The sequence below is a fragment of the Paroedura picta genome, chromosome 2 (assembly GCF_049243985.1).
Source record: "Paroedura picta isolate Pp20150507F chromosome 2, Ppicta_v3.0, whole genome shotgun sequence".
Taxonomy (NCBI): Eukaryota; Metazoa; Chordata; class Lepidosauria; order Squamata; family Gekkonidae; genus Paroedura; species Paroedura picta.
In genome coordinates this window covers 114,609,102-114,636,462 of record NC_135370.1, presented here as the reverse complement: position 1 = coordinate 114,636,462, position 27,361 = coordinate 114,609,102, and the positions used below count along the sequence as shown (strand labels likewise).

General features: G+C 43.6%; 1 protein-coding gene and 1 long non-coding RNA gene across 3 annotated transcripts in view; one reads left to right on the top strand and one right to left on the bottom strand.

Annotated features, from left to right (window-relative positions):
* Window positions 1–1,053: 1,053 nt before the first annotated feature.
* Window positions 1,054–14,768, top strand: LOC143830164 (uncharacterized). The gene is made up of 3 exons (XR_013228370.1): window positions 1,054–1,243; window positions 4,498–4,553; window positions 14,684–14,768. It is a non-coding gene; the product is annotated as an uncharacterized LOC143830164 (long non-coding RNA).
* TRIM44 (tripartite motif containing 44) overlaps window positions 7,577–27,361 on the bottom strand; it is a 111,114-nt gene continuing 91,329 nt past the window's right edge. For both annotated transcript variants that reach the window (XR_013228369.1, XM_077322177.1), the window contains 2 exons: window positions 16,905–17,007; window positions 7,577–9,437 (listed from right to left, as the gene is read on the bottom strand). Coding sequence is in view for 1 of the 2 variants with exons in the window: in XM_077322177.1 (XP_077178292.1) it covers window positions 16,914–17,007 (94 nt within the window). In the remaining variant the exon portion in view is untranslated. The remainder of the gene's footprint in view (window positions 9,438–16,904; window positions 17,008–27,361) is intronic.

Genomic DNA, 27,361 nt, shown 5'->3' with positions numbered 1-27,361 from the left:
CCAGATAGGATTGTTCAAGTCTTCCTAGATATCAGCATCAGCTCCTCTTCTCCTCTGTCCTTTCTCAGATGGAAGACCATTACCTTCAGAATTCCTTCTTTTCCTTGCAGCTTCCCCAGCCTTAATTTAACAAGGTCTCTTTCTTCTCATGGTGACTCTTTCAGAAGCATGCTAAACATGTAAATTAACACAAGCCTATGTACACATCAGCTATTTGCTTATCTGGTCTGGCCTGAAGTCTATCCAAATAGCTGTGGTCTACTAATCAGTCCTAGGCCCCAAACCCTTTTGTTCCAGCACAGGCTTACATGGGGGGTGGGGGGGGGGCTTGGCTTCATACTATTAAATCATTACCAAAGGCTGTAGTCTGTAGTGGAGTCTAAGGCTGCAGGAAATATAGAAGCTTTCCTTGCTTTGCATCCAAAAAATGTCATTATCTTGGCCTTTGGCAGGGAACGGAGTGAATTTTCTTAGATATATTTACCATTTCAGCAACAGAAGCCTTTAAAATGATTTACTATGACTCGAACGAGAAAGCCAGATACCTTCACTGATTTTTGCTAGTGAATGCAAAGCAAGTAATACTGAACGTCTACCATAATGTCGAGTTATGCAGGATTTAAAGAATCAAAGTGTCCTTAATTTTCTGGTAGGACCCTGAATGTTCTTTGGAGAGCCTTCTAACAATGGTTGCTAGCAGAGTCTTTTGAAAGTCAATAGAACTTTGTGCCATCTAGCAAAAAGTTCAGTGACCATCACTAGTAAATCTGTCCTAAATGAAAAGGGTACATTTATCTTGCTCCAGTTATGTACCAGTTTCAGGGAATGCCAGTAGGAACTGCCCAAGGGCCTCACCTAGTGATCCAACCCCTGGGCTGCCATTGACTTCTGAACTCTGGAATTAGCTCCACATTTTGCATCTCGGCTCTCAAGAGAGCAATGAAAACTCCCTTTGAACTGCAATATTCCAGCAAATTTGGATTTTCAGCTTTTAAGAATTAATTGGGAGTCCCATCTTTACCCCTCTTTAGAGAGTAGAAGGGCAAGAAGGGTTGCCCAGGAAACTGTAGCAGAAGAATCCACATTCTATTTTATGATGAAATCATCTACTGAAGTTTCTATGTCACTACTGGACCAAGGCTGGGTCACAAGTCAGTGGAGTGTGACACTGCAATCAGAGGCAGCTTAGGAGACTTAGGGTACTTGAGAGGAGGTGTGCCAGGGCTAAAGAAGCTTCCTGATGGTGAGCAGCAGCCCCAAGCAATACTCCCAGGCCCCAAGAAGCAACCCCAGTCACCTTTCCCATTTCCCCCTGCCCCTGCAAAGGACAGAGGATGAAAGAGCAGGCAGCCTCTAGATCTACTGTGCTTAGCTCCTCTCTTTATCATCTTTGTGGCAGGCATGGTAACTGGCTGGCCTGACCTGCAATCCCCTGATTCACTCCTGCAGAGGAAATCAGGAGGCCACCAGCTTTGCTGTTACTGGCCTAGCCAGTAGTTCTGGGTTTACCCTTGCTGACTATTTGAAATGGAAAGGTGGTATACAAATGTCTAAATAAATAAGAACCCATTGGTAGAAACATAGGAATTGTAGAGCAAGAACAACCATGCATTGTATTAAAGAGGCCCACCATTTGTTGCCACTAGGACCGTTTATGCACTGGGAACTTCACTGCCCCGGCTCCTGTGTAGGAGCACAAATCAGGGGCGGATGACGTGCGCCAGGCCAAATGCTCCCCCATGTGGGTGCAGGAAGAGGTGGGGCAACCTGCCACAACTAAAACTCCAGCCTGCAGCCCAGCATGAAACCTCCAGTGCATAAATGGTCTAGAGAATGCCTCCTCCAAATTCTATGCCAATAGTTCCCAAATCCACTTGGTAGGACTTATTTTCATTAGTGGTGTATTTAAGAATGGCTGGTGGTTCCACAAGCAGGGCCAGCAGGACAGGCAAAGAATAGAGATCTCAATGTGTGGATGAGAAATTGGTGACTGGAGGAAGGGTTTGCATCTGTTAGGTTCTGAGGAATTTTCTTGGACAAGCTGAACCTGCACAAAAGAGATGGGCTTCACTTGAAACAAAAAGGTGGCAAATCAGTTTTTTAACTAATCCCTGGGGAAAAGCTAACATGATCAGGGGAGCCTCTGGTCCAGACAACTCAGAATAAAGGGACAATAGTTTAAACATTCATGGTAGCATAGGTATGAGCAGAACAGAACTTGAGAGTGAGAGAGTAGGACGACAAAAGAGACATCCGATGTATGGAAACAAAAGAGTTGATGGAAGAGAGGTTGATGGAGAGGGAAATGTGTTATGGCAGTGCTAGAAATCTCTGAGCCCAGATGGAGGAGATGGAGTGCTTGGTGGTAAATGACAATTTAGACACAATTATTATGGGCAGATACATTAGGCCCTAAAATTTACTTATAAGTATTGCTCACCTGATCAAACTCTTGAGGCAGATCTCATGATGATTAAAGGTGATTAAAGCAGATACTGTGATATTGGGAGGCTTCAACTACCTTGAAGTTTCCTCCAAGAATGCTAGGAGCTGGTCCGCCGTGTCTTGCTCCAGTACCTTACCCAGAAAAACAAGATGCGAGACTGGGCAGTAGTTGGCAGGGTCCCACGGGTCCAGCGATGGTTTTTTCAGTAAAGGGCATACCATAGCCTCCTTAAGCCCTTTGGGAAACTCTCCAGATGTTAAGCACAGGTTGACAATGTCCCTCAGGGGGCCACTTATCTGCTAGTCACCCAACTTGAGCAACCAAGATGGACAGGGATCCAGGAGGCACGTGGTCGCTCTCACCCCAGCAACTTGTCCACTTTGGTTAATGAGAATCGGCTGAAGTCATCAAACACTAACCCTCTGATGGGTCGGACCAGCAACAAATTGTGAGAACCCTAGTGCTCTCCATGGTTGACACTAGGTCCAGGCCAAGTTCTGAAGATGGCGTGTCCGCATAGACATTGAATTCCCCCATAACCAAAAGTTTTGGGGAGTGCAAAGTCCAGGCAGCCACCATTGCTAGCAGGCCCAGCAGGGAATCTGGTGGGGCAATGGGTGATCAGTATACCAACCAGATAGCCAAGTTCTTGACCAACTCCCACCCTAGGCCAACACACTGTATCCCCGGAATTGATGGCGCAGGGAGAGCCCTGAAGGGGAAAGTCCCTCTGACCAGGACTGCTACCCCTCTCCCCTTCCTTGGAGCCAGGGCTGGTGCAGGACTGAAAACCCGGGTGGTGGGTTTTTCAAAGTGACTGTCTTACCTTCACGCACTCAGTTTTCAGTCATGCAAGCCAGGTCTACCTCATGCCTTGTGAAGTATCCAGTTGACCAGTGTATGAGACAGGGTGCTGGCCTAGGTAAACCACCAGTCTGGTCCACCAGGGCTTGTCTTATGTGCTTAATCTGGAAGGACAAAATACACAGAATCACAGGGAAGGCAGTGAGGAGTTAAAAACCTCAAGAGTCATTAAATTAAAAATAAATATCCCACTTTCCCTCTAATTAGGATCTAAAATGAATCTTGAAATGCCCAAGAAATGGAAGATTTGTTTCACTTACCGTGAATCTTCCTTCTCGGTGGTCCGAGTGCAGAGCAATCCTACATCTGGGCCTTCTAAGGAACACACTCTGAGGTCACCATAAGCCATCTGTGACTCGCCAGCACCTTACACACTGAATATGGAATTTCACCAAACATCCATCCCCTATATGTGGCTATATATAAATACCCAATCTGCATTTGTGTAACTGTGACAACCATGGGTTTGGGGAGAAAGTTCTTTGTGAAAGTGATGTTTATGGTTAAGAACTAGTGAGCTATCAGAGAGAGAGAGATTTCCGAGGAATCAAGTGTATGTGATCTGAAACCTATTATGTGAACATGCAAATCCTAGTGGCATGAGTGCTTTTATGGTAGGCCTTTCAAGCCAAGGAAGTTGGTTTGAAAGTTGAAAGTTCTGGTTTTGGAAGCAACTAGAGTTTCAAGGTGCATATTGGGTAGATTTCATAGTAACCCAATTTAAATATTTGAATTATTCAGACAGCTTAAATTGTTTTCCCTGCTGAAAAAAGAAGTTTCAGAATTAGTCCAGGTGAAATGAGGACTGCTCTTTGGAATTAGAAACTATACAATGATCTGTAATTGAGGAGCAAATCCAGACAGTGTGTCATCTTAAAATGTTTGAAATAGTTTCCAGACTCTTCCTACCATCTTTTGCTTCCAGAACACCTGATGGAATTTGGAAGTAGAATATGCATTAAACAAAGAACTGTGGACATATCCAAGGTTTCTGGTGTATGCATTTTCATCAGTTTAAATCCTGCACTGTTCCTGATGATTGCTACAGCAGTTTCTCATAAACTGTGGAGTGCCACATTCATCCTTGAATATAAGAATTACATTTGTTAGCATTTTGTTCTAAGGCCATGCTGTGCAAGTGCTGATGTATTATTCAGATTTGGTTGAATTATGCTTTGATTCCACAGAGACTACACTGTCTAGAGAAATCTTGAAGAGTCCTACCAGAAGAGCAGAAAACAAGGTCTCTATAATGACTTGCAAGCTTAACATGCAGGGGTGAAGTATAGATCAATACTCTCCAATGATACAAAGGTGAACTTTGTGGTAACTGAGCTGGCTAGCTGTATTGCTTTGGAGGAATCTTAGGCCTTTCCTGCCATTTGCTGAGGCATACCTCTTGCGTCACACTCTGCATTCTGTGCAAGTTGGTGAACTTTGAAGGAGCTCTTAGGGCCCCATATTTCCACCCATATCACCTCTGTTGGGGAGTTCATTCCCCTAATGGTTTCTAACTTACTTGAGTCTATGCCCTCTTCACTGTGTCTTGGCTCGGAGAGTTCTAGCCCTGGTATATAGATACCTATAATGTTTCCCTCTCCAGTAACCCTCACCTCTCTTGGCCCCTTAGTTGCCATCTTATCCTCATTCCCAAGTTCTCTTACTGTCCTATCAATATTACCGTGAGTGGTTATGCAATCATCTCTTTAGACTGAGTTTGTTTCCTAGCAAACGCTTCCCCACCAGGATTACTTTAAAAGCTGCTGTCACTTTTTCTGAAATTAATTGCCAACAACCGGATTCCCTTTCAGTTCAAATGAAGACCATCTCTTTTGTACAGGTTCAGCTTGTCCCAGAAAGTTCCCCAGTGCCTAATAAATCTAATCCCTTCCTCCCAATACCACTTTCTTGCCAATGCATTCAGACCCCTGATCTGTGGCCCTACACATGGAACCAGCAGCATTTCTGAGAATGCACCAAGTTTAGCAAGGGATCAGATCCTGCCCCCTTAGATCTTCTGACCTTCTCTCTCCACAACAGCAAAAGAGCTGTCAACACAGGAGTGGGACTGGTCTGTTAAGTCCCTGACTATTGCATTCCTAAACCTCTCCCTTGGCCTCAGCTCCTCCAGATCAGCACCCCTAGCCACAAGGAAACAAACCTGCTCTCTGAAAACCAAGATCTCCACACAGCAAGCACACACTCATGGTTTCTACCCAGTGGAGAGATAATCATACATGTAGCACTTTCTACAAAACACTTCCTCCTCCCCTTCTGGCTTTCTATTTTCATAAGCGGTAAAGTTGTTTAAAGGTATTTTAGAGTGAAATAGGGTGCCAGTTTGGTGTAGTGGTTAGGAGTGCGGACTTCTAATCTGGCATGCCCGGTTCGATTCTGCGCTCTCCCACATGCAACCAGCTGGGTGACCTTGGGCTCGCCACAGCACTGATAAAACTGTTCTGACTGAGTAGTGATATCAGCACTCTCTCAGCCTCACCCACCCCACAGGGTGTCTGTTGTGGGGAGAGGAATGGGAAGGCGACTGTAAGCCGCTTTGAGCCTCTTTCGGGTAGGGAAAAGCGGCATATAAGAACCAACTCTTCTTCTTCTTCTTCTTACCTGAATTTGTACACATTTCTATAGCAGGAAGAATGCAGCAGAATACCATGCTCCTTGTGGTGCTTGTATATCTGCTCTCAGGAAACTCAGGCCTATTATGCACACACAATCCCCTATAAAAACACAGCCTACTGTAGAGAATTTGAACGATCAAGCCTTTAAGCTTGACTTTGGATTTCTGTGCCTGCTGTATGCACCATGATTTTTCCTCCAGTGCATTTATTCTGCAGTTTTTCTTAATTGGGGTAGGAACGTCACTTGTGGCATGTGAAGGGGAGGTGTCCAAAGGGTTTTAAAAATAATTACCCAGTTGCCATATTACAGCTGTGCAGTACCACCAAGTAAGTGCCTTCCGTTTAAATCCTTGTGGTTCCATTCCTTGAATGAAAGGGAACACAAAAGTAAAATGGGCAACATTTTTTAAAAATCCTGAAATTGCTCAAACTATTTTTGAAACTGACTACAGCAGCTAAGAAGCTCCCTTCCTGACAAGGTTTAATGGATTCTCTGCTATTGACCACTGTAAAAAATGGAAGAGTCATCAAGCTCTGCCATCCTCCTCTTTCATTGCCAGTATTTTTCTCCCCCACCCCCCTTCAGGGCTTGAAAAGTGGCTTCTTGGAGAACTGCCAGAGAAGCATGTTTTTTCCCTGACATTTTTCTTCCCAGTGAACTGAGAATAGTAATGGTCCCAGATCATCGCTAGACTCTGTGGCAATGAAGGGGGTTGGTGGCAGAGAATCAGCCTTAGAAATAAAACAAAGCTTGGCACCTGCTGCAGTCAGACTCAAAAACAGTTTTGGTAGTTTCACAATGAATTTTTTCAGCTTGATTGCATTTCTTTGTGCTCCCTTTCATGCAACAGACTGAACCACAATCGTTTTAATAGAAGGCAGGAGGAACAACCTCAATGTGGGCGATGGAATGGCCTCCAAGGGGGAAAAAAGGATGGAGGACCTAAGGGAATTGGTATTCTTTTGAATTACTTTCAGCTAGGAAGTGAAGCAAGGGGGGAAATCACCATAAAATCACTGCCAAAAAACCTGGGGAAACAGAATGGAAAGTGAACTGAATACTGGAGGACAATCAATGCAGAATGAAAAAGAAAACCCAACAGGCATGCATGGTGAAAGCAACGGCAAACACCTGTGCATAACAACCTCTCACTACAGGTTCTCTCCTGTTCCCCCTCACCCTTCCACACTCAAAACCCTATTCAAAGCACTGGTCACAGGCCCCAAAGGCATCCCAAGTGCCATTTACAGAGTCAGTCCTCTAATGAGTTCTGCTTTACAGGTGACAGATATTGTGCAACCCTGAGGAGTAAGGTAATAGCAGGCAGATATTATCACCTCACTCCAGCAAAAGCCCTTCTCAGAAGGACCAAGTGCTTCTACTGCACTCACCAAAAGCTAGAAAATTTAACACAAACACACCACAAACAGCTCAGAAACCACACAACCTCAAACAAACTGATACACACTCACTTCTCTTCACCTTTTGTACCAATTCCAAGCACAATCCACTATAAAAACCCTACTAGCTTCCATTTACCCACTTATTTCAATACCAGCAACATTGCCAAAAAGACAGGCATAATGAAGGATTTTGGAATTTTTAGATTCATCACGAAGTAGAACACCACAATATCAGACATTGTTTTTATTGACTGCATATATACAGGTCAAGAAACATCAAAGAACACAGACAACTGTAGAAAACAATCAGAACAAATAATATAGCTATATAGCTAAATTCTATATAAAGGTTTGCATGGGTGTTTGTATAAGCCAACTTCACAGTCTTAACAAATTATTAAATGATCATACACCCATCTTCAGACAGTAAATCTCCAGGCGTAAATGGGAATCTGACAACATGCCCAGACAGAAGCCTCTTCCTCCGCCCCCCTAAAAAGGAGGGCTTAGCTTTTGAGGCACAGGTCCAATCCACTTCTAGGGCCGGCACCAAGGACACTAATTTATGCTTCTGCTGATATCCACAAGGATTCTATGGCAGGTGACAGAGGAGTCTTCTGGAATTGGCTCTCACTTAATTCACTAAAAAGATTCCCCAAATTCAGATCTTTATAAGACTGGAGGGACAGACAAGCCAGCAAGTTAAGGGATGAACAACTCTTTGGGGCTTTGTATAGTATTAGCACCTCATACCAAATAACACTGGATAGTTTCTTGTAAATACAAATTTCCCAATGTTTTCCATACAATGCTTTTCCATGACCCTGCATTTATGGAAGCAATTTTGTTCTTTAGTTAGTGATTTACTAACTAAAGTTAGTGATTTACTAACTAAAGCTACAAAGCTACAAAGGACTACATAAAAGGCTTTTCAGTTGCAATCATTACTGACCTGAAGTAAAAGAAGGGAAAATATTTATTATAGTATGATGCATCATCAGTCCTTTTTCACTGCCATCTACCATCCACATGTCTTTCTGTTTCCACTTAGCAGTATGTAACATGGTAAGCCATGCCCATGTTGTAAAACATACCCTTAGCTCACAGGGGTTTCAGTCCTTGGCATATGCAATTAAATCATGTGAAGTGGTAGGCACAGGAAAAAGGCCTTTGTCTTAGAACTTGGAGGGCAGCTGCCAGCCATAGCAGACAGGATTGAGGAAGATGATCAATGCCCTAACTCAGTATAAGGCAGCTTCATATATCTATAGAACACTACATGCAGACACAGAACTACTGGGGGAATAGTCCAGTTTGAACAAGATCCTTCCACCTTCATGAATGAGTTCTGTATCCCCTAAAGAATAATATTTCTTTATTGCTCTTATAGTCAGGAAGTTTTAACCTAAAATTACCTAAGAAAGAAATGATTCTTTTTAAAAAGTCTTGTAAAGTTCAACATTTCTATAGTTCTACATTGATTTTTTAAAGGCATAAGACTTGCAGGAATCCACAATATGAACTGGATTTTAAAGTCTACAGACTGATAGTTTAGTATTAGCCTCATCTCTAATGCTTCAATGTAAAAAGTTGAGAAATATTAGAACTGCATAGTATTATTTATTCTGCTACTCAGGCAGCATCTTTTAAAGAACCCTAAATTATTTTTTTATTCTTATATGTGACTTAAAAGAGTAATTTTCCCCTTCTGTAATTTCTTCATCTTATTCACACTGAATTATTCAAACCATGTCCTCAGGAATCCTGTCACTTAAAAATCAGTGCAATATTACTGCTTTAATACTGTGATCCTGTCCAGATTTTAACTTAGCAATTCCACATTTCAAAAGGCAAGTGAATTACTTTTTGCAAAATGTTTTGTCAGTCCTAAGCAGTAAAGTGATTGATCAATAAATAACACATTTGGTATGACAATCAGTGTATTCACAAAGGATTCTTCTGGAAGAAGGAACAGACTGTTTTAAGAGACAGGTGAAAAGTACAGCAAAGGTAAAGGTGTCTGCAGTCTCTTCTCCTATGTATTCAGGACAATTTTCACCACATGGAGACTGAAGGCAGGGACTATCCTTCTGCAAAAGAAAGGAAAATTGCAGTGAGCCAATTCCAGTGGGGAGCTCAGCCTTTAAACTGAGAGTCTGCCCTTCCACTGCATAGTGTGGCTATCACGAAGTTTTAAGCTGCTTTGGGAGTCAAAAAGCAGGGCCTAAAAGATTCTAAATAAACAAACTCAAAACTCCATGTTGCTTTGTTCTTCACAAGAGTGCTAGCTCTTGCAATAACCAACTTATTAAATTTTCCTTCTCCTGAGAATGGAAGATTTTTTCACTTACTGTTAAGCTTCCTTTCTCAGTGGTACAGTACAGACTGCCCAGACCAGACCACAGGATAACTCACACACAAAAGTATTTCTGTCCATTTTCCTATCCTGTGTCTACTCTGTAATTTTATTATTCTTAAATTCTTAAGGCAAGCAGAAATCAGTAGTAAATGCAGTCAGAAGACATCAGGGACCAGCAAAACACTTATATTCCCCCCATTTCAAGATAAACCATGTATTACCTTATGGTGCTTCTTTCCCTCCTCACTTGTTAGGAGTGCAAACAGAAACCTCTACCCAATAGACATGTTGGTCAGAGATGTAAATGTTATCCTACAGAGGTTTCTAAGAGAAAGGCATTTTCAAGACCTCTGTATTCTGAAATATGTATCGGAGATGAGCGACACAAAAAGCTTGTTAAATTTTAGGGCAGTCTAGTGCCATCTGCTAGAGCAGATCTGACAACTCTAGATACAGTCTTTGCCTGTCTATTCATGTAGGTAAAGCACAAGGAACAACCATGTAAGGTTTCTCCAACAATGCCCTCTATTAGTCTCCCACACATAAGCCCAAAAGAGCTTCAGAAGCTTTTCCTGCTGGGACTACGTACATATTTCCTAAAGGGACAAAGATTTCATAGGGTCTCTCTTTCTCCCCTTTTGAGTCTGATTTAGATTCAAATGCCACAATAGTTTCTTATAGAGTCCCAGCATCTAGTGTGTCAGCACAGGTTCTAACCATTATTATAAACATTTAGATTCCAGCATCATTTTGACAACCTTACTTCATGAAGTACATTATATTTTTATTCAGTTTATCACTGGGAAGGTCAGCCAGAGATGCAGTTATCCAATTATCCGGAACTTTTGATCTTCTGAGCTGACTGCATGCCCCCACTATGGAGTTTCAGTGTAATCCTGTATACAGAACTTCAAGTACAAAAAATGTTTCAGGGAATTAAACCTCACCCAAAAATGCTGTACTGCAGCCAGCAGTTAGGCTAGAAAATTGTATGAATCAGGTTTATTTATAAGGCACAATGTACTATTAAAGTACACTTCAAAATATAACATATTAATTACAAAACTGCAACTATTAGTCACTATTATAATAGTTTAAGGTTATCTATGCAGAGCTCTGCCCATGCAGAAGCATGCAAATTATTTTACAAACACATATAGGTAAGACTGTCAACTGCAGCTCTTCTCGCAAACCCATATATACAAAAAGGCCTTTAGTGTCATAAAACTGTAAGTGGATTAAATTTAGAAATGTGCAGGCATACCAAAACACTTCCTGCAGTTTTAGCTTTCAAAGAATGCCTTGATGATATGTTGTGACCCAATCTCCTCTGAGTGTGGTGGAGACATTCTATGTACCTGAACTTCTGGCCATCAAAACACTGTGGATTCACTCCCCTTCAGCTGAATGTGCTGGCACTCTTCATAAATCTGCACATTCAACTTAATAGGTTATCTAGATGCCTCATGGAATAGCAGCCATATTTGAGTACAAATGCCCTTCTGGGAGAGAGGGGAAGAATAATTTAAATTGCAGCGAAATAATTAGTTCAGAATAATTTCTCATGGCAACCCCTTCCCCCATTTGGCCTTTTGCTCAAATGTTCTTCCACTGAATTTCATGTAACTTTGAAGAGGAGAACCCAAACCAACCAATCCCTAAAAGCATTATTTGGCATGGCAAAAGCCAATTTTGAAGGGATTTCTATTTTTTCTTCTATAAAATAGGAGAGAACAAAAGAGTGGCATATTTCTGTTACAAAAAAGCAAAATAAGAGAAGCTCTTTCAAAATTAGTTCTCTGTGTGTCTGAAAACAATATACATATACTTGATGTGCAGCTTTTACTCTCACCTTTCCCAACACGCAGGGGTGCTTCTGAATCTCATTGTGACAGATTGTACCTAGAGCACTTTATAGAAATGCCTTTCTCAAGTGCTTCTGGTTGACAACATCGGGGGGAAATTAGTAAAAACTAAGAACACCTAAGTGTGCAAAGTGCTCTAAGATTCTGCAGTGGCTCCCTGCATAGACTGAGAGTAAACACCCTGATGTGGGAGGAACAGGATTCAATTATAAAATTCATTTCAATTATGGAAGCCACAGGATATTGCTATCATCCTTATCTGTGATGTTCTAATTCAAAGACTCTTCTAAGACACAGCGAACTTTCTTTTTACACTGGTGGTTAACTAACACTAGTTCACCATAGCAAGAACCTTTTGGCAATACCACAGTATTGTGTGCATGTTGGGTATCATTCTCTACCAAACATGCATCTAATGTTTATATCCTGGAGAGGGTTCCAAACATGGTGCCCACAGCCTTACCTGGAGCTTGCCAACTGTTTTTAGAGAGTGGGAAGGCCAGGTGGGGCTTTTGTCCGCCAAGACATGTGACTGGCCTTAGGAGATCTGATTGGCCATGCTGATCATAAAAATACCGCTTTGGCAGCAGTTCCCATCAGAGTCAAGGATCTTCACTGACGGCAAACTGTATCAATGCAAAGCATCCTGTTTAACAGAGTTTCTGCCTGAAATATTTAATAGTTCCTCTTAGAATTATGCATAACCTAACAGTTTGTGTTTGGTTCCACCTCCTGTGGCAACTACCTGCACTCACCTCCCTGTGTCAGAATTCTAAAGATGTCCATGGGCTTACAAAGTCTGGGCATCTGTGCTCTAGGATCTGAAGAAAGTAGATTCTTTTTATGGCTTGCTTATAAGTGATGTAAATTTCCCATTTGGTTCAACACAACATGTTCTGTGATAAAGCCTTGCTATTGATTTGCCTTCATTTGTTTTGATACCTTGCAGTGGCACAGTAAAAGTCAAGAAAATATGTCATTCATGAAGGATACATACAATGACTCCATCTAGGATGAAAGTTAAAAAGGCAATTTACCCTGATTACCCTGAGTCAGGAGCACATTCCCCTTGAAACACTGTTGCAGAAAAGAAGCAGGTTTCATTTTCATTAGCAGTGACTGGAATCTATTACTAGCTTGGTTTCATGAAGATTTAACAGTTAATTTCATGACACTGGTGCTGAGGTTACACTGTCCCTCCAAACAGGCAGGACTTTATGGAATATCTATATGATGTGGATTCTCACTCTTTCTTCTGTTTCCTTCTTTCTTGAGATAACCACCCATAAGCCCAGCTTTACAATTCATGTAGCTCCAAGGTGTCTTGTCCTGACAGCTATGGGTCCCCCTTTTAAAAGTCTCATACTGTTCTCTGTAATGCAGCGGCTCAGCAAGCTACATCACTCATAAGCAGAGACTTATTTTTCTAACGTTTATCTGGAGTTCATTTGAACTGCTGATCTTGGCCTGAGCTGAAAGCAGCTTAGCTGCAATGTCAAGGTAGATCTTGGCTGTTGGGGGTGGGGGAGGTAATAAAGCAAGCAAAGGTATCCTAGGACTGAGCTCCCAGAGCCATGCCATGCTATAAAAATAAATCCTCACAGGAGTGCTCCACCCTTTCTCACCATTGCAAGCATATCTATGACCCATTATGCACGGGGGGAATAATGCACATTCGGGGTGGAATGGCGGTGACTAAAATCACCGATAACGCATGGTGCCGGCTGCAACCGGCTGCAGCGTCGGTGCATGCCGCCAAAAAAGCCATGTTAGACCATTTATGCACTGGGAACTTTACTGCCCCAGGAGCACAAATCGGGGGCAGATGAGGTGCAGCAGGCCAAATGCTCCCCCATGTGGGTGCAGGAAGAGGTGGGGCAACCTGCCATGACTAAAACTCCAGCCTGCAGCACAGCATGAAACCTCCAGTGCATTAATGGTCTTAGCGAAACGCGGAAGAAAGAGCAGCTTCCGGGTGACCGGGGCGCAACCAGAAGTGGCGCCGGGATTGCCGCATGCATAATCGGTTACTCTGGGTTTTGCCGCCGTCCCGTCCCGTGCATGACTGGTGTGCTTCGCGTCTTCCCCCTCCGCGTTTTCCATGTGACCCGAAATCGCCGTTTCGGCGGCCGTGCATAATGGGCCTATGTGACCAAGCCTATCTATGAGCAAGCTAGAAATACTACAGCCCTGGAAAAATCATTAAGAAATGAATTCTACTATTTGGTGGCATCCGTCCCAAAAGGGAACAAAGTGCCTTTTGTGAAACCTTCTCTCCAGAAAGCCTCCTAGAGTCTGAACTGTATCCATGGCCGCCTTTGGAAGTAAACCCAAGCAAGAGATTATTGTTCCCATTCACTTTGCCTACTTTGTGTGTGTGTGAAAATCCCAAGAGGTTTTAAAATATTACTGATCAGCCAGGCTTGGCTGCATTTTTCCCAGGACATGAATCAACTTTATTACAACTAACAAAAAGCTATTAGTGTTATTGAGACATGGACAGCATCAGCAAACGGGAAGGCAAAAGGATAAACAAATAGGATGAGGTTATGCTTCTATCATTGCAAAGTGGTCTGAAAAAACAGCAAAACAGCAGGCATTTCTTAGCTTCTCCTTGGAAATTTGCTAGGCAGGCAAATTAAACATCCTCAGTGACAGATTTCAAGGAAGAAATGATATCAGAAATGATATCAGAAATCTATTTGGTTTCAGTTCTTACACTCTCTCAGGATTCTTTGTACACCTCTCTTTAGTAGATGAGAACATGTGAGGTCTAGGGTCCCGCCTCCTTTGTCCCCGACCCCTTCTGCCGTCTTGCTGTGCCTTCGCCTCTTTTCGGTTCCAAGAAAACTCCAAGCAACTGCGCCGTTTCAAATCTCCGTTCCTTGCGTTTTTCTTCTACACCAGAGACCTCCTGTTTGCTTCTTCCTCAGCTCACCAACCCAACCCCTGTGCGTCCCGTCTCCGCCTTATATATCCCCCCTGTGGCTCCTCCCCTCCCTTCTTATACCTCTGTTCCCACTTCCTGTTTCTTTTCTGACTCATCCTGGGCGTTGTCTTCTTCCTCCTGGACCTGCACCGGTAACTATCTCTGCTTGTTCTTTTCACACAGGTTTCCCTTGGCAACGCCTACCTCTCGTGCCCGTAGAAGTGGAGCTGAGGGGTTGGCGCTAACCTCTTGGTTCCTACCCCCCCCTGGTTATTTGGGCTCGTTGAGACCTAACTTTGGGACTAGCACTGCGTTTATCTCCCAGCTGCTGTTGAAGTAAGTGTGCATGGCTTTCCCCCGCTCTGGTCTCTTCTCTCTCTCTCCCCTTGCTTTCTCACCTCCCCATTCCCACTGTCAACCATTCTGGCCTGACTCCCTCTTTGTAACCCTGCTTGGGTCTTGGGCCGTGGCCACCAGTTCGGATGATTGCCAGAGGCTGCCGTTGAACTCCGTCTCGGCTCACATGGCTCCGTTTTCATCTCCTTCCTTCTTTGTTCTGGTGGTGCTGCTGTCGTCTGGCCCTTGGCTCATGTCCGGACCACCGGCCATGTGGCCTACGTCCGAACAGAACACAGCACTTGGATCAGCATCTGACTCAAGCAAAAACCAAATGACACTACAGAGGGCTTTTACGGACAAGACCAGAGCTGACAGTCCAGAAATAAAGAGTATTAAAGAAACTGAGCTCAACTTCGAGCTGTAATACCAGATAACTCTAGAATGGGCAACCAAACAAAATGGAAAACTGCCAATGTTTTAAAAATATGTTGTTCTGGTTTGTTTGTTGTCACTGGTTAACATGCCCAATACATTTAATTCACACAAGGATAGAAGTCTGGTACTTCTATGGTCTGCTAGGGCAGTGGTCCCCAAACGTTTTATCTCCGGGGACTGGTCAACGCTTGACAATTTTACTGAGGCCGGGGGAGGGGGTAGTCTTTTCCGAGGGACATCGCCGCCACCTGAGCTCCTGCTCCGCTTGCTTTCCCACCAGCGCCCCTGACTTTCCACTGCCCGCTGGGAGGCACTGCCGGCAGCTGCTGCGCAGTGCCATGCCAAGGGGAGCCCCAGCCATGGCGGCTGCTGGCGAGCACTAAAGGTGAGCGGGTGGCAGAGTGGCAGGGCAGCCCCCGAGGCAGCAGCCGGGGAGGAGGACGAGGAGGAGCCATGGCCCGGTACCGACTGATCAACGGTCCGGTACGGGTCTACGGACCGGGGGTTGGGGACCACTGTGCTAGGCCAGTTCAAAAGGCTTATTTTCATCTCAAAAGTTACTTATACCTAACTATCGCTGGCCTAGTTTCAACTGGCTAGACATTTCGAGAGAGAGAAGTGACCTAAAAAGCTTGGATAGCTTAGTTTTTAAGTAGCCACTGAGATGTGCTCATATTCTACCAGCACAATGTACCACATTTCTTTGTTATGGCTTAAAAATGATAAAATACAGAACATTCAGGTTGTATCCACAGATACTTCCTGACCATATTATATTGGAAGCTTTGACACCAGTATCAGCTCACGGAAATGCACCTTATGCAGTTTTCCACTTCTGTTCATTCATTGCCGGAGTGCTTCTTTTTTTGAGAGAATTTGGATGTTCTTATCAATTTCAGTATTTTTATATTCCTTTTCTCTCCAATGGGGATCGAAAGTGGCTTACAAAATATGAAAATATGAAGAAACAGAATATAAAAATATGAAGAAACAGAAAGGAAAATCATTAAAGGTAGTGGTCCCCAACCTTTCTGAGGCTGGGGACCGGCAGGGCATCGGGCCGCGCCCGCACGGGCCACGCCCGCGCATTGGGCCGCACCCCGTGGGCCGCGCCCGCACGGGCTGCGCATGCGTGATGCGCGGCCCAGCCCTGATTCCCTCTCCCCGCCCTCCTGCAGTAAGAAGCTTCCCGGGCCGCAAGCTTGCGGCCTGGGAAGTTTATTACTGCGGGGGGGCGGGGAGAGGGAGCCGCGGCCCGGCACCATGGCCTTCGCAGCCTGGCACCGGGCCACGGCCCGCAGGTTGGGGACCACTGATTAAAGGTATCAAATTAATTATTTGATTTGGGTCAGGAAAGGTAGATTTCTTTTCTGAAAAAAGTTCAAGATGTCCCCGTCTCATGTTATTGCAACAACTCTGTTAGCTGGTTACGCTGAAAGGCAATTAGTTGTTCAAGGCCACAAGGGAATTTCTAGGCTGAATAAGATCTAAGCTTGTAATTTCATCCTATTTAAAAATGATAATACATGTTGGTTCCATAACATACCACTTGTTGTGCACATGTGTCTTAAGTCAGAATTCTGGTTGCTGAAGAAAATTACCTGTGATTCACCAGGGTAGCTAAACATACCTTGTTGAATCAACAGGGTCCATTGGCTGGTGGCAGATCTTCATCATTGTATTGTCTGTCCCTTCGGGAAGGACTTGGTGAAGGCAGGGGAAAGCTGTTGGCCCTAGATGCCAAAGAGACACAGGATAAAGAGGAATTAAATTACAGGATTCATTATGACAAAAAGTGAAAATACCACAAGGCAAGTTATTGTCTCTAAACAAATACTATTTGAAAAAGCAAGATTGCAAGCATTTCAATATGGTTTACTACTCAGGCAGCCACAAGGGTCCATGTGAAGCTAATGAATTTAGGTTTCTGCAAGGTCCATTAAAAGTCTTGTTTAGAACTTACCATGTTAGAACGACTAAATCCATAATTCGGTATTATTAAGCTACCACCACGTAAATGTACAAATAATACCAACTCAACTAATATGGTACATCAATTAGCTTCAGGTTCTTGTGGAATGGAGCAAGTGCATGTTTATAAAACATTCACAGCCTCAATGGGAGAGAAACAAAATTTTCTCTCACTAATGCAAGAAAAAAACCAATCCTCACCCTGGCTTAAATATTAGCAGGTGCCCAGTTAGAGCCTGAGAGCTGGCAGCTGCTTTGCAGCGATTAATGGATTCACTCATCTCCTAGGGCCTTGGTTTGCCTGTGTGCACTGTGAAGTTTCAGAAACTATTTTCAAATAGCTCAGCTCCACTAATAATGGCAAGCAGATTACACCTAGCTCCCTAGCTATTAACTCCCATTTTTATACGCTTTGACTCTTCCCCTTTAACAAAAAACTTAAATGTGTTATACATTATTTTCTCTCTCTAAACTTTCTAAATCACTTCTTTAAAAAGGTGCAAGCTGAGTACATTTCTTCTCATCTTGAAGTGTATCTCATGACCTTTCTATGTTGTACATATGCATTTTCTCCTTCTGAGACAAATTCTTATTCCTTTGCAGTTTCTGGATGGGTTTTAACATTTGTCAATCATGCCATATTTACACAGTGACTAAGAGCTAACTCTGAAAAGGAAGGAAAGGGATGGAGGTTGAATCCCTTGAATAGGGCTTCAAGGAATGGAGGAGGGGAAAAACCCTGAGATTGGTGACTACTTTTTATCTTGGCAGAAAATGGAAACAAAAAATAAATCTGAAAAAATGGTGAAAAAACAAGTGCGACAATAGAAATGTTGTCCAGGTAACCACTGCAAATGCTAAGGGACATCATGGAAAGGCTAGCACCTTGGTACTTGGGGGGTTTAACATTAAAAAGCTCATAAAGGCCTAGAGCAAAAATGGAGATAGTCTATAGTACTGGCTACATTCTATTCAAGCTTACTAGCAATGGATAGGTTCAGTGAGCTTTTTCATTCAAACTCACCCAATTCCCCTCCTTAATGTGGCCCCCATTTCTCACTGTTTTTGTGCATGCCCATCATACCATTTTAAGTAGTCAGTGGAGACTCCACTGTCCTTTTTCATCAGTACAAATGCTGGTTGGATCCAATCCCATATCCATACATACATAAACTGTCCGTTTCAGACATTCTCCTAGTACTCAGTGATACAATTAACCATCAACTCCATGTATCTTCTAAGGAATTTGATAAAACTGAATCCACTCAGGTAAACACGGTGCTTTAGGACATGAAGAACAGATATTTAATACTCACTGAAAATAGTGGAACAATCATTCCTACTTTTCAGAGTACCCACAGTACCACACACCAAACTACACCTTCAAAAATTCCTTTGTAGATGACAAAATAGTATAAAATTGATAGGCAGATTCTGAAAGATGACTCAAATATCAACTTTTGGGTCTTCAAATCTATTAAACTTTCTCTGCCTCATAATGAACACCAATATGTGGCAGAAGAGAAGATAAAGAGTGTTCTTGAAGTAACTCTGTGACTTGGGCCTGGATACTGGATCTGTATATCTAATTCTAAATATGATCTCATCTGCAGGTACCGCTATCTGAAGACTACAGTGCTGAGTGAGGTGATTGCTGGGAGGATTAAAAAGGGCTCCTCCTCGCCAGAGGCGCGAGCCTTTGGCGCGAGCTGAAGGCCCTTAGCCTGGGGTTCTTAGCCTAGCAATTAGAATCTGTAGATTATATTTTCCTAGTAGTTGCACTGCCTAGAAGTTATGATGGACCTTCAGGACACTCATCCCACCATCTGAATAAGTGTGACATGACTGCCTTCCTTCCTGAAGACAAGATGGACTACATCTGCCCCAAGAGTAAACTGGTAAGACTTTTGGAGGAAAGGATTAGGGGTTTAGAAGAGAGGATTATTACTCTGACAGAAATTAAGAAAGGGGAGGAGTTCATAGACAGGAGCTGTGCAACTCTGAATAAAGAGAATACAACCAGTCCTGAAGAGGATATGGGGATTGACCTTATTAAGGAGCCTTTGCAGACAGTTCGGAAAAAGACTCAAAGGTGTAGAGCAAGACAGTTCTTGGGGCCTTTGGAGCTCCAGAATAGATTTCAGGCCCTTGCAAAAGAGGTGCAAGTGTCAACGAGGGAAGAGGTCCCAAAACAAAGTGAAGAGGCCATAGGGACAGAAGGAAATGGTGTTGAGGAAAAGAAAAAAGGAGAGTACTGGTAATTGGAGACTCCCTAATAAGAGAAATGGATCATCATGTGGCTGGGCCCGTCACCCTAACCCGAGAAGTATGTTGCTTGCCAGGGGTGAAAATTAAAGACATTTCAGAACGGCTGCCCAAACTCCTCAAATCTACGGATCGCTACCCATTTGTGATGGTCCACGTGGGAACGAATGACATGTCCATGAATACCATCGCTCCTATTAAAACAGACTATCAAGATCTAGGGAGGAAGCTCAAGCAAATGGGGGCACGAATGATATTCTCTTCAATCTTGCCTGTCAAGGGAAGAGGAATGTGTTGGGAGAGGAAGATAATGGAGGTGAATCAGTGGCTGCGTAGTTGGTGCCGGCAGGAGGGATTTGGTTTCTGGGACCATGGAATAGGCTTTCTTGAAGAAGGCCTACTAGCACCTGATGGACTGCACTTTTCAAAGTTCTAGTGAAGGAGAGTATATCTCCAGTGGAAAGCATCTAGGTGAAAATAAGTGAGGGAAAAACAAACAGTGTGGTGGTTGGTGTCTGCTACCGACCACCTGACCAACAAGAGGATGTGGATGCTGCACTTTATGAGCAGCTTGGGAAAATATCCAAGCGGCAGGACCTTGTAATCATGGGTGATTTCAATTTCCCATACTGGACTTAATACTGACCAACAGGCAAGAGTTGGTGGATGGGGTGAAGGAGGTGGGGACCCTAGGGAGAAGTGACCATGTCCTCATAGAATTCATTTGAGATGGGGAGCCAAGGAAGCTTGTAGCCAGATGCGGACGTTGGATTCAGAGACATGATGAGTGTCATACCATGGACGAAAATGCTGGAAGGGAAGGGAGCATGTGAAGGGTGGGCGCTACTCAAACAAGAGCTATTGCATGCTCAATAAATGACTATCCGAGAAAGAAGAAAACACTGCAGGAGCTCTAAGAAGCCTATTTGGATGAACAGAGAAATTCAAGAGGAACTAAGAAGGAAAAGGAAAATGTTCAGGAAATGGAGGGAAGGACAGAGCTCTAAAGAAGAGTACCTACAGGTTACTAGGCACTGTAGATCAATCATCAGAAAGGCCAAAGCTGAGAGTGAGCTAAGATTGGCCAGGGAAGCCTGTTGTAACAAGAAAAGATTTTTCAGTTATGTGAGGAGCAAACGTAAAGTAAAGGAGGCAATAGGCCCACTGTTGGGTGCAGATGGACAAACTCTGAGGATGCAGATAAAGAAGAAAGGCTTAGCGCCTATTTTACATCTGTTTTTTCCCACAGGTCAAAGGGTTTAGGCACATCTAGTGATGGCAGTAGCCAATTGATAGTGTCTGGGTGTCAGGTTGACATGGACAGAGAGGTTGTCGAGAGGTTGTCGAGAGCTGCACTGGATGAGTTCAGATCCCCTGGGCGGGATGAAATGCACCCGAGAGTGCTCAAAGAACTTTCCAGAGAACTTGCAGAACGCTTGTCCATCATCTTCGGGACCTCTTTAAGGACTGGAGGTGTCCCGGAGAACTGGAAGAGAGCAAACGTTATTCCGATCTTCAAAAAAGGGAGAAAGGATGACCTGGGAAACTACAGACCAGCAAGTCTGACCTCTGTTGTGTAGAAGATGATGGAGCAGATATTAAAGGAAGCAATCTGCAAACATCTGGACGACAATTTGGTGATCCAAGGAAGTCAGCATGGATTTGTCTCCAACAGGTCTTGCCAGACCAACCTGGTTTCCTTTTTTGACCAAGTAACAAGTTTGCTGGATCCTGGAAATTTGGTTGATGTCGTTTACTTGGATTTTAGTAAAGCTTTTGATAAGGTTCTCCATGATGTTCTGATGGATAAATTGAAGGACTGCAATCTGGATTTTCAGATAGTTAGGTGGATAGGGAATTGGTTAGAGAACTGCACAGTTGTTGTCAATGGTGTTTCATCAGACTGGAGGGAGGTGAGTATCGGGGTACCTCAGGGCTCGGTGCTCGGTCTGGTACTTTTTAACATATTTATTAATGATCTAGATGAGGGGGTGGAGGGACTACTCATCAAGTTTGCAGATGACACCAAATTGGGAGGACTGGCAAATACTCCAGAAGATATTCAACGAGATCTGAATACAATGGAAAAATGGGCAAATGAGAACAAGATGCAATTTAATAAAGATAAGTGTAAAGTTCTGCATCTGGGTCAGAAAAATGAAAAGCATGCCTACCGGGTGGGGGATACGCTTCTAGGTAACACTGTGTGTGAACGAGACCTTGGGGTACTTGTGGATTGTAAACTAAACATGAGCAGGCAGTGTGATGCAGCGGTAAAAAAGGCGAATGCCATTTTGGGCTGTATCAACAGGGGCATCACATCAAAATCACAAGATGTCATAGTCCCGTATATGGCACTGGTCAGACTGCACCTGGAGTACTGTGTACAGTTCTGGAGGCCTCACTTCAAGAAGGATGTAGATCAAATTGAAAGGGTACAGAGGAGGGCAACGAGGATGATCTGGGGCCAAGGGACCAATCCTTATGAAGATAGGTTGAGGGACTTGGGAATGTTCAGCCTGGAGAAAAGGGGGCTGAGAGGGGACATGATAGCCCTCTTTAAGTATTTGAAAGGTTGTCACTTGGAGGAGGGCAGGATACTGTTCCCGTTGGCTGCAGAGGAAAGGATGCACAGTAATGGGTCTAAACTACAACAATATAGGCTAGATATCAGGGGGAAAATTTCACAGTCAGAGTAGTTCAGCAGTGGAATAGGTTGCCTAAGGTGGTGGTGAGCTCCCCCTCACTGGCAGTCTTCAAGCAAAGGTTGGATACACACTTTTCTTGGATGTTTTAGGATGCTTTGGGCTGATCCTGTGTTGACCAGGGGGTTGGACTAGATGGTCTGTATGGCCCCTTCCAACTCTATGGTTCTGTGATTCTATGTTCTAGACCCAGCTGTGTGTGGCTTTGAACATAAAAATATGGATCTCTCCCAAAAATTGGGGAGGGGGGTGGAGGTGGCAATGATCAGGTGTGACACACTTAACAAAAGAAGCAAAGGAAATTAATTAAATGAGAAACTATTTATATTCCAGACACTAGTAGAAGTGCCAGGCATCTCATATTTTCAAAGAAATCAGTCATCTGCCTTTACAGTTAGCATATGTCACCCACATTCTGAGGCAGCTCAATTCTTTGTGAACTGTCTATCTACAGTTTATATCAGCTGGTGGAGCCCAAATCCCAGCCTCTTACTCTGGTTCCTTAGAAACTTCCCAGCTACATTTGGGCATGTTGAGTATGATAAACTAAATATGTAGAGACAATAAGAGTTAGAAAACCACTTGATGAGGTCTGTTCCTCACTACATAGAAAGTTTTAGCTGAAATGATTAACTCTTGTCTTCGGGAAATGTTCTTTCAATTTTCTTCTGGGCTCAATGCTGTAATATGCAATAATTCTGTCCAGTAATTATTGATGCAATCACCAGTATGCCCACCATTTCCCCTCCGCCTCTCTCATTCTAATCTTATATTCTAATGGCCAACCATGATCCTTATCTGCAGATAGCTAAATCTGTGGATCAGGTCCATGTAGAGGCTAAAGAGATTTTTCAGCAAATTTGTGGCAATCCCAAGAAAAATCTTAAATTACAAAAATATGGGAAATTACACAAAATGCAACTGTGTTGTGCGCACATGCGCTGACAACAAGCTTTGGGGAATTCTCTAGCCAGCCACTGTGGCAGAGGAGGACGCTGGCTGCTATTCCAGGCCTGAAAGTGCTGAACATTGGCAGTCACTGTGGGTCCAGCAGTAGAGGACACTGGCAGCTACAAGAGGCCTAGCCACAGTAGAGAATACCAGCAGCCACTGAGGACCTAGTTGCTGCAGCGGTAGATGCTAGTAACTGCTTCAGGCCCAAGCACAGTGGACATCAGCAGCCACTCCAGCACCAGACACAAGCAACTGCTTTGGGTCTGTGGACAGCAACAGCAGACGCCAATTACCAGGCTGAGTTGTGGATCTTGGGGCGGCGGCAGCAGCAGCAGCAGCAGCAGCAGCAGCAGCAGCAGCAGCAGCAGCAGCAGCAGCAGCAGCAGCAGCAGCAGATGCTGGCTCGGTTGTGGGGCTGCCAGCCTCAGTTGTGGCTGAGCAAGTCTCATGGGCTCTTCCTTGAACTGCTCTAATTGTCACTTTCACTTGGACTGGTGCGGCTGCTTGCCATTACTATTGCCTGACACCTGCGTGGGTACCGGCATATTCTAATAAGACCAAACAAAGTCAAAAGGCAACAAAGGCAGCAGCTCAGTGTAAGTGGCACTTCTGATTTGTCACGATCACTTCTGCAAAGCCACAGAAGAATGCTGGTTAATGCAGGGAGGATCTCAGGGAAGTCATCAGCGTTTTGTGACACATGGCAGGAGCTTCCCCAGCATATCCATCTTCCACACCGTCTATTTTATGGCCTATCCATCATCCGGAGAAGAGGTGGAGGAAATGAAAATGTCTTGAGAATAAGTTGTATGTAAGATATCACTCTGGCTGCTAAGTCCTAACTACAGGAAACTCTGCTAAAACAGAGGTGAAACAGTAGAAAGCAGTTAGTCAGCTAAGAGTCAGATAGGACTGGATGGAAAAGGCAGAAAGAGGCAGTCACAGATTTAAGAATTTAAAACCATGATTTTTAATGGCATTTGCTGTTTATTTAGGCATCTTCCCAAAGAGGGCCCAAAGCAGCTTAGTTGAAATACAATTTAGATAAACAGACTAAACCACCCACCACGAATATACTAACCCACATCCTGAACTAGTTCTGGTTCCTTTGGGCTGGCTCATGCAAGATTAACTGTGGCTAAAAGTCAAAGGCCAAGAGCAGCACAGCTCTTGATTTTTGACCTGCATCACAGGCTTACCCCTCTGGCCATGCCCAGGCTAAATCCAGATGAGAAACAAATGTCTTACTTAGTGTCTGGGTTTAGGCAGATACCAGGGGCAAGAGGGAATAAACATAGTCGAAACTCAGTCCAGAGTCAAAATTCAGCTATTCAAAAGTCCAAGGATCAAACCAGAAGGGCAGGTCACAAGGCAGGTCACAATCCAGAAGACCAAGCACACAGAAGTATACAAGTTCTGGACAGGTTATTTCCACATTGGATACTAGACTGGATAGCTCGGGAGGACCTGTTGAGGACATGCTGACATGAGGCTGCCCTATGGTCGAGTGACCACAGGAGGGCTTGATTCGCCTCCTGGGCATGCCACGTCATGTTAAAAAAGGCTGTGGCAAAATTCATGCCAAAAAACATGTGTCCTTATTGAGGCGGTATGTATACCCATGCAAGGCCATGCCATGATTCATAGCACCAGTATAGTTTGGTTAAGCATAAATGTTTCCAGTGGAGACTTTGAAGGAGCAACTCACAAGCACTCTACCTCACCATGTGTTACATGTTCTCTCCACTGCAGTTAATGGGGAATACAAACTGCACATAACCACCCAAAATGTGCGTTGGCAGAACCTTATGAGCTTTGAACAAGTGTCAGAAAATCTAGGAATGATGTCTAGCCCTATATATTACTTGACATGTTTTCAATACATTCACAGATCAGGATGTAATGGCCTCTGATAAGTGATGGGTAGCATTTAGTTGTAATTGTCCATTGAGCTTTGTCTTCCAAAAATCATTTTAATAGCACTGAAGGGGAAAAGGACCTATTTTAACTGTGTGTGTGTGTGTTTTTTTTTTGGGGGGGGGGGAGAGAACTGAAGAGATCACATGCATTCCTTCCTGCCTTAAAACTGTTCGAATCCAAAATGAGGGCAATAAGATCATTATTGATTACTATTTATGACCAGTTCACCACAGATACTGGAAATGGGACAGATGCACTTGATTATTTCATCCTGTCCTTAAGTCAAAATGCAGAGAGAGTTAGAGAGACATGAATCACCTCATTAATGATTTTTTTCTACTTCCGTCATGGAAACCTAATCCTTCTTAGGATTTTGTTCTTAGGACAAAGAAAGAGAGCAGGATAGATAGTACAGAACCTTTATACATGATACATTTTCTACATGCAAACTTACAGGCACACTCTATGTAAACAAGAATGTGAAATAGGCCAGGTGTTTCCGTTGCTGCTTAAAGAAATTAAGCTTCCAATTAGGACTTCCCACCATACCTGTCTCAGGGAAAAGGGATGCACGTATACCCGTCTAGATTCCATTTCAGCAGAGTTGCATCTGACCCTAGCCAACAGCTAGAGTGAAAAAACAGCATCCCTCCCTCAGGTAATTGATGTTTCCTACCAAGCCTGTCTTACCCTTCAGAAGGATGCCTTATTGGGTGTGTGTGGGGGGGGGGGGTTCCTGATGCTGCGGAAAAGAAAGTAGACTCTTTCATTAAGCAAAAGGAGAGGTGTTCTGGGTGTTGCCCTGGCACTGAAAGCAGCTTCAGTGAGTGGGGGTGGGGAATGGATTTTTTTGGTGGGGATGGCCTCCGTTTTCTAACTGCACGTTATGCTGGTGAAGGAAGTGGTGCACGAAAAAAGTGGACGATTCCAAAATTGTAACAAAGGAGAGACAGAATCTGTCCAGTGGCTTAATTAAGTATAAGAAGATAAAAAGTCTCTTATCTCATTTATTTAGAATTTGACTCTGCCAAAATGGTCTCTAGATTCATTTGTTTTCCGTTTTCAGTCTGGCTTTCGTCAGTGGCAATGAGTCCTACATAAACAAATGTCCTTATTAGTATAACAAATAACAAATAATAATTGGAAATGTACAAAAATATCCCAACCCCCACATAGTTGAACGAAGTGGTGCAGAGCTTAATTTCTAAGGAGGAAAAGTTGTTTTTATACCCCACTTTTCACTACCCCAAGGAATCTCCCCTCCTCTCCCCACAACAGATGCCTTGTGAGGTGGGTGAGGCTGAGAGATGCCTGACATTACTGCTTAGTCAGAACAGTTTTATCAAGTGTTGTGGCTAGCCCAAGGTCAGTTGGCTGCATGTGGGGGAGCGGAGAATCAAACCCGGCTTGCCAGATTAGACGCTGCAGCTCTTAACCACCTGTGTGACATTCATGCCATATTCATACTGTATTCTAATTACACAGTGGAGGGGAGGAGGCATACTGTTGTTATCCAATGCTAAGGAAGGTACTTTTCTTGAGGACACACAGCTGTTGAAAACACATCCCGGGATTTATCATGGCAAGCCACAACTCAAATTAAAGTGGGGATATTTTTTGAAAGATACGAGTGTAGTGAAGTGGTTAAGAGAGGTACCGTCTAATCTGACTAGCCAGGTTTAATCCCCTAATCTGCCACATGCAGTATAGCTGGGTGACCTTGGGCTATTCACAATCCTGATAGCGATGTTCTGACTAAGCAGTCCTGTCAGAGCTCTCTCAGGCTCACCTACTTCACAGGGAGTCTGTTGCGAGGAGAGGAAGGGAAGGTGCTTGTAAGCTACTTTGGGACTCCTTTGATCAGTGAAAAGTGAAGTATAAAAAACAACTCTTCTTTTTATGTTGGGGATGAAATAATATATGAGGTACAATCCATGTGCATTTCTTGCTTCCTGGGGAGAACAGCAAGCAAATAGTCTGAAGGAAGAGAAACACTGGCAATATGTTGACAGCCTATGAGAAAAAGAAGCAAAATATTCCATACACCCTAGAAACTTGAGAAACAGATTTGGATTGAAAAATGCACAAGCAGAAATATAAACAGACTAAGCACAGTTCCACTTGCACAAAATACTGTTGTTTCTACTTGTTCTGTTGTTGCTTCTACATGTTATATTGCCCAGAAATTGGCCACAAAAGATCTTGCAGAAGCCAAAATACAAACAGGAATACAATTAGTTTGACTTGGCACAAATGGTTATGATGGGGGGGG